This window comes from Ochotona princeps, chromosome 14 (assembly GCF_030435755.1).
Source record: "Ochotona princeps isolate mOchPri1 chromosome 14, mOchPri1.hap1, whole genome shotgun sequence".
NCBI lineage: Eukaryota > Metazoa > Chordata > Mammalia > Lagomorpha > Ochotonidae > Ochotona > Ochotona princeps.
In genome coordinates, this window is record NC_080845.1 from 33,547,522 (window position 1) to 33,558,658 (window position 11,137).

The 11,137-nt window shown below is 42.5% G+C and overlaps 1 protein-coding gene and 1 long non-coding RNA gene across 2 annotated transcripts in view; one reads left to right on the top strand and one right to left on the bottom strand.

Annotated features, from left to right (window-relative positions):
* Positions 1–790, top strand: part of APTX (aprataxin) — a 77,263-nt gene extending 76,473 nt beyond the window's left edge. Inside the window, exon 9 of the mRNA XM_058672413.1 lies at positions 572–790. Within this exon, the coding sequence (XP_058528396.1) occupies positions 572–585 (14 nt within the window). The 3' untranslated portion in view covers positions 586–790. The remainder of the gene's footprint in view (positions 1–571) is intronic.
* Positions 1–8,242, bottom strand: part of LOC131481874 (uncharacterized) — a 30,557-nt gene extending 22,315 nt beyond the window's left edge. The window contains exon 1 of the long non-coding RNA XR_009246604.1: positions 8,134–8,242. This is a non-coding gene — a long non-coding RNA (uncharacterized LOC131481874). The remainder of the gene's footprint in view (positions 1–8,133) is intronic.
* Between the last annotated feature and the right edge of the window lie 2,895 nt (positions 8,243–11,137).

The following is an 11,137-nucleotide window of genomic DNA, read 5'->3' on the forward strand; positions in this document are numbered from 1 at the left end:
ATTGCCACAGAGACTTTGCTTGCTTTTAATTTGCTAAATGTCATTTCTATTCACTGTTTGAAATTAGACTTCAAATCATTCTAACAGTGAGAAACATTGCAAAAATATTTCAGATAAGGTGAGAATAAGAGCTAAAGCTTGTAACTATGGCGGACCAGGTGTCTCCAACTGGAAGCAAATTTGATTCCTTTGCAAATCCCTTCTAATGCTCTAGTATACTTTCTTAATTTCCTTCCATGAGTCAATTTCTTTGGAAGGAATAGGTAGATGGAGCCATTTGAGCATTTGAAAGTCATAAATTTCTTCTGAGTGTCTGGCTTGTTATTGTTTTATATCTTGGGAACAAAAGACTTTTTTTTTTTTAAAGCTGAATTCCATCCAGTTCCATTAGAGTCTAAGGGGAGCTAAATAACCCATTTTCAGAGCCCTTCAGAGTGACAGTGGGACATTTGCTGCCTAGTAGCCCTGCTCAGAAGGGCTTAAATAATCCTGTGAGTGATCAGTCTTACTCACTTTTTGCTTTGTATTGTAATTTTTGCTTTCTCATTTGTCTCTATTGTTAATAAAACAGCTTTCTTTTGGTGAAAGGGAGAGAGCAACCTTGGGAGCCTCTAAACTTCAGATAATGGGCAGATATTCATTCACAACCTGTCTACATTTGGCAAAATAACCCAGCAAACTGAACTTCTGATATGTGCAGCATCTGTGCCACCCAGGGTAGGGTGCCAGACATCCAACGGCAGCCACAATCACTCAGAAAATAGGCTCTATAATAAAATAATTTTTTATGCCTATGTGTGAGCATGAATGGAGCAGTCTCTATGAACTGGAATAAAAAACAATTCTACAGCAAGACTAGAGCACAAACTCTGAAATTGATTCATTGTTTTTCATAAACCATCTGGTGTAGGGAAGGATTGAAGTTAAGGTGTTACATGCTACTAGGAGCCCATTGGTAAGATTAATTTGCAAAGACAAACTTTAATTTTATATTTATTGACTTTTATTTGAAAGGAAATAACACAGAGAGAGAGAGAGAGAAGCTCCCAATGCTGGTTTACTCGCTAAGCATCTGTAGCATCTGGAACTGGGCAGGGCCAACGCTAGGAGTTCAGCACTTAATTTAGGTCAGTGGTGGGGTTGTGAAAATTAGCAGGAAGCTAGATTGGAAGGAGAGCCAGGAAGTGAGCCCAGATGCTTCCACAGAGTATGCTGGGGGTTCCAAACAGCATCTTGCCTACTGGGTCAAATGCTCACTCCAAAAACAAGAGCTTTAAATGGCAGAGTCTTTGTAAAAAGAAAGGGATTGACTTTGAAATTTTTTTTCTAAAAAGAATTTATTTATTCTTTAGGATTTATTTATTTTTATTGGAAAGGCAGATATTCAGAGAGAAGAGACAGAGGAAGAACTTCCATCCGATGGTTCACTCCTCAAGTGGCCACTACAGCTGGAGCTGAGCCAATCCGAAGCCAGGAGCCTGGAGCTTCCTCCCAGTCTCCCACGTGGGTGCAGGGTCCCAAGGTTTTGGGCCATGCTTGAATGCATTCCCAGGCCACAGGCAGGGAGCTGGATGGGAAGTGGGGCCATTGGAATTAGAACCAGTGCCCATATGGGATCCCGGTGCATGCAAGGCAAGGACCTTAACTGCTATGCTATTGTGCTGGGCCCAATATTTATTTATTTAAAAGAGTTACAGAGACAGAAAAGAGAGATATCTCACATCAGCTGGTTCATTTTCCAGATAACCACAAAAAGTAGGAATGTTCCAGTTTGAAGATAGGAGCCAAGAACTTCTTCTAGGTCTCCCACAATGGACCAAGAACTTTAGCCATCTTTTGCTGCTTTTCTCAGGTCATTAGTAGGGAGCTAGATTGGAAGTGGAGTAGCTGAGTCTCGATTCAGAACCCAAATAAGACTCCAAATGATCACAACAGCCAGTGATGGATCAGGCTAAAGCCAGTAGTCAGGAACTTCATCTTGGTCTCCAACATGGGTGTTGGAGACCCAAATACTTGGGCCATCATCCACTGCTGTCTCAAGAATATTAGCAGGGAGCTCCATCAGAAATGGAGTACATGGGGTTTGAATTTGTGTTCTAGAAGAGGATGCAAACATTGCAGATGGTGGCTTAACCTTATGTGCCACATGGACCCCAAGAATGGTCTTTCTTAAAGAAAAATTGAATGTTTTTCTTTGTTAAGAAGGCAAGTATGGGACCAGCACTAGGCTCAGTTGACTAATCCTCTGCCTGCAAGCACCAGCATCCATACGGGCTTCAGTTTGTGTCCTGGTTGCTTAACTTCCCAACCAGTTCCTTGCATATGGCCTGGGAAAGCAGAAGATGAAGTCCCAAAGCCTTGGGACTTCACACCTATGTGGAAGAATGGATGAAGCTCCTGGCTCCTGGCTTCAGATCAGCTCATCTAAGGCTGTTGTGGCCATTTGTGGGATGAACCAGAGGATGGGAGATCCTTCTCTCTTTAATTATGCTTTTCCAACAAAAATGAATAATTTTTTAAAATGCTAGCATTCCAAATCTACTGACCTTTTGGTCAGGGTTTAAGGGTGACATTTTGTGAATGAGAAGGAAAGTATCCGCTTTTTAAAGAGTTTTATTTTAAAATTTGAATTTTATGGTACAATTCTGTATAGTCTTGGATCTACCTCCCCCCGATTCCCACCCCCTGACTGATTTTCCCCATACTGTCACAACAGTTCATTCCTTCATAAGTAGTTACAATTATATCAGTCTGCTACTTAAGTGTGCCCCGACATTGCAGGTACAGTGTCAGACAGTCCATCATCCCATTGTCTAAATATGTTCAACACTTTCACTGGGAGTCCATCTTTTGTCTGGAAGTAGGGATGCACTTTGCATTGTCTTTACATCTGAATATGGTAGTCTCCATTACTCCATCACTATACATTCCAATTTGCATGATGGTTTCCTTATATTAGAGAGAACATTGGTATTTGTCTTTTTGGGATTGACATATTTCACTGAGCATAATGGAAAGAATATCTTGAAAATGGATGTTTGGCAATGTTTCTGTTGTTAAGTGATTTTGTTATTGAAAATGATGTGCCCCACTTATAAAATCCTTAATAGTTCTGCTTTCTAGAAAACAGAATTTTATATCTAGTATAAAATTTATAAGAAAGGAAATTTGTGAGTTTGATTAGAGAAAGTAGGGGTTTGTGAACCTAATTTTAACAAAAACCTTTGAATAGATGATGGTTGGAATTGAAAAATCATGGTATCAAAAGCTCGGTCAACAATGTATGTATTTTTTCTATTTGGATCTATTTATCATCTTTTCAAGATTATTATTTTTGAAAGAACAAGAGAGGCGGGTGGGGGGGACACTTTCCATCTGCTGGTTTGCTCCCCTAATGGTTACTATAGCCAGGTCTGGGCCAGGCTGAAATCAAGAGCCTGGAACCACACAAGGGAGGCAGGGACCCATATACTTGGGCCATTCTCTGCTGCTGCCTCAGGCACATTAGCAGGGAGCTGGATTGGAAGCAGAGCAACCACGACTCAGTTACTTAAATGAGTTGCTGGTAATACAAGTAGGATTTTTTTTAAAGATTCATTTATTTCACTTGAGAGAGAAAGATATCTTCCACCCAATGGATTACTCCTCAAATGGTCACAATGGCTAGAGATGGGTCAGCCTGAATCTGGGAGCCAGGAGATTCTTCTGGATCTCCCGCATGGATACAGGTGTCTAAAGACTTGAGCTATCCTCTGCTTCTTCCCAGGTCCATAAGCTGGATTGAAATGGAACTACTGGGACTTGAACTAGCATCTATATAGGGTGCTTGTACTGCAAGGTGGAGGATTAGCCTGGAAAGCCACTGTGCTGGCTTTTAGTAGGATCTTAACTAATTGTACCACAATGCTGGGTTCTGGACTTGCTTGTCATTATGAGTCAGGTTTTAATACGCATTTAAAACCAACCGTTGGAATAAACTGAATGTGAATTTCTGAATTGTAGAGTTGACTAAGATGTTTAAAAATAGTGAATACTAAATGGTAATCAAATTATAATATTTTACTTATAATTTTTATTTTGGAAAACATTTTTAAAAAATGAAATAGTAATAATTTTATTATCTCTGTTTTATTTGAAAGGAGAGGGAGGGAGGGAGAGATTGATTGAATCATTTTTTCTGTTGATTTATTTCCCAAATGCCTGCAGCAGCTGGGACTGGGTTGGGCTAAATCTAGGAGCCAGGAACTCAGTCTGAGTCTCCCATATAGGGAGGGTGACAGAGATCTAAGTCCTAACCTATCTCACCTGTTGCCTTCCAGGGTGTGCATAACAGGAAACTGGAATGCAAAAAGTCACTCTGACATGGAATGCGGGCATCCTAGGCAGTGTCACAGTTTCTGTGCCAGATGCCCACCCCTAAAACAAATTTTTGTGTTGCTTATAAATGAAAATTATTCAAGGTTTTATTTTTTAAACTTTAAGGAAAGATTTCGAAATCATATTGATATAATTTGTAAAGTAATATAGCTAATAAGCTTATGAATAAAAGCAATGTGTTAATTATAATTTTTTTTTTACTGATAGGAATATATAACTGAAAGAGTTCAGATACCAGACCACTATACTGTAAACTATAACTGTCTCAATCCCCAGTTTCCAGGAAGGAGAAAATGATCGGCATAGCTGTGTAGGGTGTTCATGTGTGGCCTTATTAGCTGTCACCCGTGGAGGAGGGTGGCCTAATGTAGCCTAATGTGTTACCTGTTACAATCATACCAGCTACATGCTTTATAAGAAAGCAAAAGTTATCATCCCATGGGAAAAATCACTTGTAAACAGAAATTTTAGCTTGTGAAGTTTGTCTTCTGCTAGTTTCTGCCTCTCTTCATCTGGCCATATATTTGTCCAGTTTCACTGATGGATCTTGGGACATCTAATCTTACAGATGCAAATGCAACAGAAAGAGGCTATGAAGTGAAATTGCCTCTCAAACATTTCAGGATTTATGAAGAAAATGATGTAATATCGTTCAAGTTACGTACAAATGAGACCAGGGTAAGTCAGATAAGAGCTAAAGAAAAGTCAGCACTACAATGTAGTGGGTTAGGTCATCCCTACAGTGTTGGCATCCCATATGGACTCTGGTTCAAGTCCTGGCTGCTCTGCTTCTGATCCAGCTTCCTGCTAATATTCCAGGGTCAGCAGTGAAAGATGGGCCCCTGTACCAACAATGGGAGATCCAGAAGCAGCTCCTGGCATTAGCCTGGACCATCCTGGCTGTTGTGAACCAGACCTCTGTCTCTCTCTCCCTCTCTATAACTCTACTTTTCAAATAAATAATATAACAAATATATAAAAAAAAGCAAAGGTAAATCCAGTAAGGATTATGACATGATAATTGTCAAAGCAGATGACCTGAATGGCAAAATACATTGATATTGGTAAATTAGTAATCCTTTTTTAAAGATTTATTTTATTTTTATTGGAAAGTCAGATATACAGAGAGGAGGAAGGACAGAGAGGAAGATCTTCCATCCGTTCATTCACTCCCCAAGTGGCCACAACAGCTGGATCTGAGCTGATCTGAAGCCAGGAGCCAGGAGCCTCTTCTGGGTCTCCCATGTAGGTGCAGGTGTCCAAGGCTTTGGACCATCCTCTGCTGCTTTCCCAGGTCACAAGCAGGGAGCTGGATGGGAAATGGGGCTGCCGGGATTAGAACCAGTGCTCTTATGGGATCCTGGTGCGTGCAAGGCAAGAACTTTAGTCACTAGGCTTTCGTGCCCAGCCCCAATTAGTAATCCTTTCACTATTTTTTGCCAAAGTGACCTTCTATGATTACACTGAAAAATCAAGCTTGAAGGAAAGGATGTAATAGTGTGTTATCCTGTTTTGTTGGACAATTTATAACTTCAAAGATAAATATTTGATTGTTGTTTATAAATGTGGCACACAGATGGACCAATTATAACTTAGTTTAAAAAGTGAGACGAACCAATTTTTTTTTCCTTGAATCGTAATTCCATTTACTAAATCCAAGGCTAAATGACATGTTTTTCCCTAGCTCTTTACTGTGGATAACTGATGCCTGGCTTGTAAAGGAAAACATCCTGTTACAGGTTGGCCCTCCAGGGAGCTGTGGTTGGAGTGTTCTGTATCCAGGCTTTGGTGTTTCCTTGGGCTAACCCCTGATCATTTGCTTCTCCAAACATCCAGCTTGAACCCCACTCCTTTAGTTGTCTTCGGTATCTAGTTCGTTGATACGAAAAGTTGACTTGAGCCAAGATGTTTACTAAAGACAAAAGCTCAAAAGATCATTCTTGCCTAAAATGCTCTTGTTTCAGCAGCAGTTCTTAATACCTAAAATCGAGAGGTGAAATGAAGGTCTGGGGACTTCAGGGAGGGGTTATTCTGCCACCTGCACATGTCTTGTCTGTGTCCTTTGTAGAAGCCAATTCTGCACCATCAGTTCTGCTCCTGTGTGCCCCTAGGGAGGGATCTTTGGGCACGCATGCCCATATTGACATTTTGGCTTTAATCATCCCCTAAGAGGAGGAATGGCAAATGGATTTAATCACCTGTCAACTCCGACTTCTTCGGAGCAACTGCTTGGGACACTGCAATGAAAAATTTCTGGAACTGTTGTGGTCTAGGTTTGGACTTGGTGTTTATTTCTTGTGTTCTTGCCTCTTAAAAAGCATTTTAAGTACAGGTGCCAATACTGCCTGCAAAGTGATAATGTATATTTAAATGGTTAGGGATTCACAGACAAATGTGGGTCATCTTCAGGGATAGAAGGTGCCAGGAAAGGAAAGGTGGAGAAATGGAGATCTGACTTTCATTTGCTGCATCCACAGGAGGTAAGAGAGCACACTTCCAGCTTTCCAGATTTCTAATGAGCCTGCAAAAGGGCTCAGGCATGTGATACTGCCCCCAGGTTACAGGTGAGAAAGTAGTGCCTCCTGTGAGATGGTTGTTTGATTGACAAGTAAGTGAATAGGGGTTATATAGGATGGGGGGACAGGTGTAGCTTCCAACTTGTGAGGCTATACTAGCTACTTACCGAGCCCATATAGCGACCATGCCTGGGTCAGCAGAAAGATTGATGGATATCTCTCAGGGTCACTGGAGGTGCAGCAGGGGCATACACAACACATTCTTGCTCTGTTCCAGACTATGCCTGCATTGCATCTGGGTGGTCATTGGTTATCTTTAAATTCTCGATTCCTCACCAAGATTCATGTTTTAGTATTGAGTTCTTGGGTCCTCGGCAGGTCCCCAAGTAGGACCATGACTGTGCATCTGAGTTCAGTAGAATGACTACTATTTCTATAACTTGGCTAAATGCTATTGATTTCATTGAGGGATGCCATAAGGGAGCCTTGCTTTCCTTAGGGAAAAGCTAGTTACAAAATTGTTGAGCACCATGATTTTTTTTTTTTAAGATTTATTTATTTTATTACAAAGTCAGATATACACAGAGGAGAGACAGAGAGGAAGATCTTCCGTCCGATGATTCACTCCCTAAGTGAGCCCCAATGGCCGGTACGCGCCAATCCGAAGCCGGGAACCTGGAACCTCTTCCGGGTCTCCCACGCGGGTGCAGGGTCCCAATGCATTGGGCCATCCTCGACTGCTTTCCCAGGCCACAAGCAGGGAGCTGGATGGGAAGTGGAGCTGCCGGGATTAGAACCGGCACCCATATGGGATCCCTGGGCGTTCAAGGTGAGGACTTTAGCTGCTAGGCCACGCTGCTGGGCCCGAGCACCATGATTTAAATACAAAGAACATTTCATATTTGGCCACTCTTCCTTTAAGAACATACCCAGAATAGATATTTCTGTGCAATTTCAGTTTCAGGAAGAGATTATAATCCCAACCCTCTACCCCATCAGTACTAGCATTCTGTGCATTTATACTTTCTGTCCAGAGAAATTGTAGCAGTTTTAGTTAGGAGCTTCAGGGGCAGTTCTGAAACAAAACAAAACAAAACAAAACAAAGCAAAACAAAACAAAGCAAAACAAAACGAAACAAAACAAAACAAAACGAAACAAAACGAAAATAGTGTTATTTAACAGCACTTAAAATTCTTATGTTATCACGCTCAGCTAATTCTCGCAGTCAAGTTCTTTTACCCGTGAGCCGAAAGCACCAGATGCAACCAGGTACTTTAGGATGTTTATTCCAGCAGGGCAGGACCGGTATGGAGGTGGTGGGGGACCGATGAGAAGGAGAAAGAGAGAGGGAGAGAGGGAGGCAGACACCTGGGGGGTCTTTACGTCATTCAGGTGAGCCCACAAGGTGTAGGGGCGGGGATTGGGAGGGATTGAGGGCAGGCCCCAGGGGATTGGTGCCTGAGACTGTCACAGATGATTCCTAAGGATGATTGGAGGAGGGCGGGGTTGGGGGCGGGGCTGGGAGAGTCTCGGGTGAAAAGCGGGGTTACATCTGATTGGTGGACAGATGGACGGGCGCGAATTTTGTGAGCTGTGAGGAGAAGGAAATGGCGCCGGGTCCAGGGTGTTCGAATAACTCCTCACAGTAAGGTCTGAAGATCCTTGTTTTAGTCAATTTATATAAGAGCATTAGGAGATTAAACTGTTTTTTGTGGTTTTACTGAACCTGGTTAACTTCACTGTCAACCCCAAGATAGCTGTAGCTTTGAGGTGGGCCTCATCGACATGTGATCCGTACAAAGCCGGCATGCTCATGGGACTGTCTCAGAGCAGTGTTGCGAGTGAAACAATTCAGTTCCGTTTTCAAAAGTAATTTCCAGAGTGCTCAACCATTTTCTTGCCTTTCCTGAACTTTACAAAGCATCTTTATGTTGTTCTTAATGAATATGTTTTAAAAAAGGTTTATTTTCATTTTACTAGAGAAAAAGAGAGAGGGAGCGTGCAAGCCAGAGCCACCTAGGCCTCTTATCTTTTGATTCACTTCCTGAATGCCTCCAGTGACCGTGGCTAAACCAGGCTGAAGCCAGGAGCCCGGAATTCAATCCAGGGCATTGATGTGGGTTGCGGGGATCCAAGTAGTTAAACCACATTCTTGCCTCCAGCCTCCCGCCTCCCAGGGAGTGCATTAGCAGAAAGCTGTATTGAAAGTGGGGTAGCTGATAAAGCCGACTTCATGCGGTGCGAAACCCCTGCTCCAGCAGTACACCGTGCGCATGCTCTTTTCTCTCCATTTCCTTTCTCACTGAGATATTTCTCCATCTCTTATTCCAACATCTCTCCAACAAAACCCTTCTTACCCCACTCCTCCCTGCTCCAGCCCCTATGCACCGCCGTGCTTGTTTTTTTTTTTAAAGATTTATTCATTTTTTTTTATTACAGCCAGATATACACAGAGGAGGAGAGACAGAGAGGAAGATCTTCCATCCAATGGTTCACTCCCCAAGTGAGCCGCAACGGGCCGGTGCGCGCTGATCCGAAGCTGGGAACCTGGAACCTCTTCCGGGTCTCCCACGCGGGTGCAGGGTCCCAATGCATTGGGCCATCCTCGACTGCTTTCCCAGGCCACAAGCAGGGAGCTGGATGGGAAGTGGAGCTGCCGGGATTAGAATCGGCACCCATATGGGATCCCTGGGCATTCAAGGTGAGGACTTTAGCTGCTAGGTTACGCCGCTGGGCCCCGCTGTGCTTGTTTAATTGATGCTTTTCTTTTTTTTTTTTTATCTTTTTTTTTTAAAAATTATTTATTATTTAACTTCAGTAATTACATTGTATTATGTGACACAGTTACATAGATACTTGGGTTCTCCCCACCCCTCCCCAAACCCTCCCACCATGGTGGATTCCTCCACCTTGTTGCATAACCACAGCTCAAGTTCAGTTGAGATTTCCCCATTGCAAGCGTATACCAAACATAGAGTCCAGCATCTTATTGTCCTGTCAAGTTCAACGGCTTCTTAGGTATACCCTCTCTGGTCTGATGACAGAGCCAGCAGAGTATCATCCCAGTCAATTGAAAGCTCCAACATACCATCAGCAAAAATTTACATCATTATGGAATTAATTGACATAGTAATGAGTAACCAATATGTTAAAAGTAAATGCGGGTTCCCAGCCACCTTCTGTGACCACCTCACCTATACTTCAATTTTAGTTTATACACAACATATAACATTCAAAACATAACATGTTATACATAACATCATATCATCTTAAATTAAGGCAAACATGTGGTATTTAACCTTTTAGTTGATGCTTTTCTTAAGGGTTACAAAGTCCCAAAGGGCTTATTATTTAGCAAAGAGGACCCTTTATGGCTGGGGGTAGGGAAAGGAAGGCCAGGAGAGAATTTTCTTAAGCCTGGGAGGAGCAGTTAGTGGGGTAGTCAGACTCGAGTGGTTTCTTTCATAGTGCTCATCAAGATAAAGACTTACTTTCAGATCTTCATATCCTGGGTTGCATTGCAATTGCTGGGGAGAGAACTGGATTTTAGCTGTCCCTCTGGGACCTCCTTTCCACCCCACATGGGGTCAGCCTGTGGGATGCTGATGCTCCTGGTTGTGTCTGGCCTGGTTCAGAGCAGACTAGGGGTCCCAACTATCTGCCCATGATGGTGTGTGTTCTATCCTGTTTGCACAGGCATGGGCTGGTATCCTCTCTACATGGTAACTTTTGCAATAGATGTCTTTCTCTTCCATGCCTTTTGTGTCCACTTTTGGCGTGGATCTTGAGTCCACACATTGGTAATTCAGTTGGTAATTTAGACCCGGAGTCTGCTGTATTACATTGTGAGGCAATTTTGGGCAGGTGTGTGTGGGGTAGGGCACCAAATATACATAGCCATGAAGCCTTACTGATTAGCCCAACATTTCAACAGCCTGTGCTTATTCCTAGCCCAGAGCCAGCTTTAAGCTCAACCATGACCTTTTTGCAGGAGTAGCCTCTTGACTGGATTTGGAATTTCTCTACCAATTCCATCCTTAGCTTGTTGATCCAGCCTTCCATCTGTTGATTCTCCTCTTCTTAGGAGACTGTGTCCTTGTTTGCTGTTTCTTGAACTCTACCTTTTCGTTCTTTTTTAAAAAGCCAAACATTTCCTTATTTTGCACAGGAGCTAAAGACACATGTTCACTGTTGAAATTAGAAAAATCCAAAAAAGCGCAAAGAAAAATGACACATGGTTACC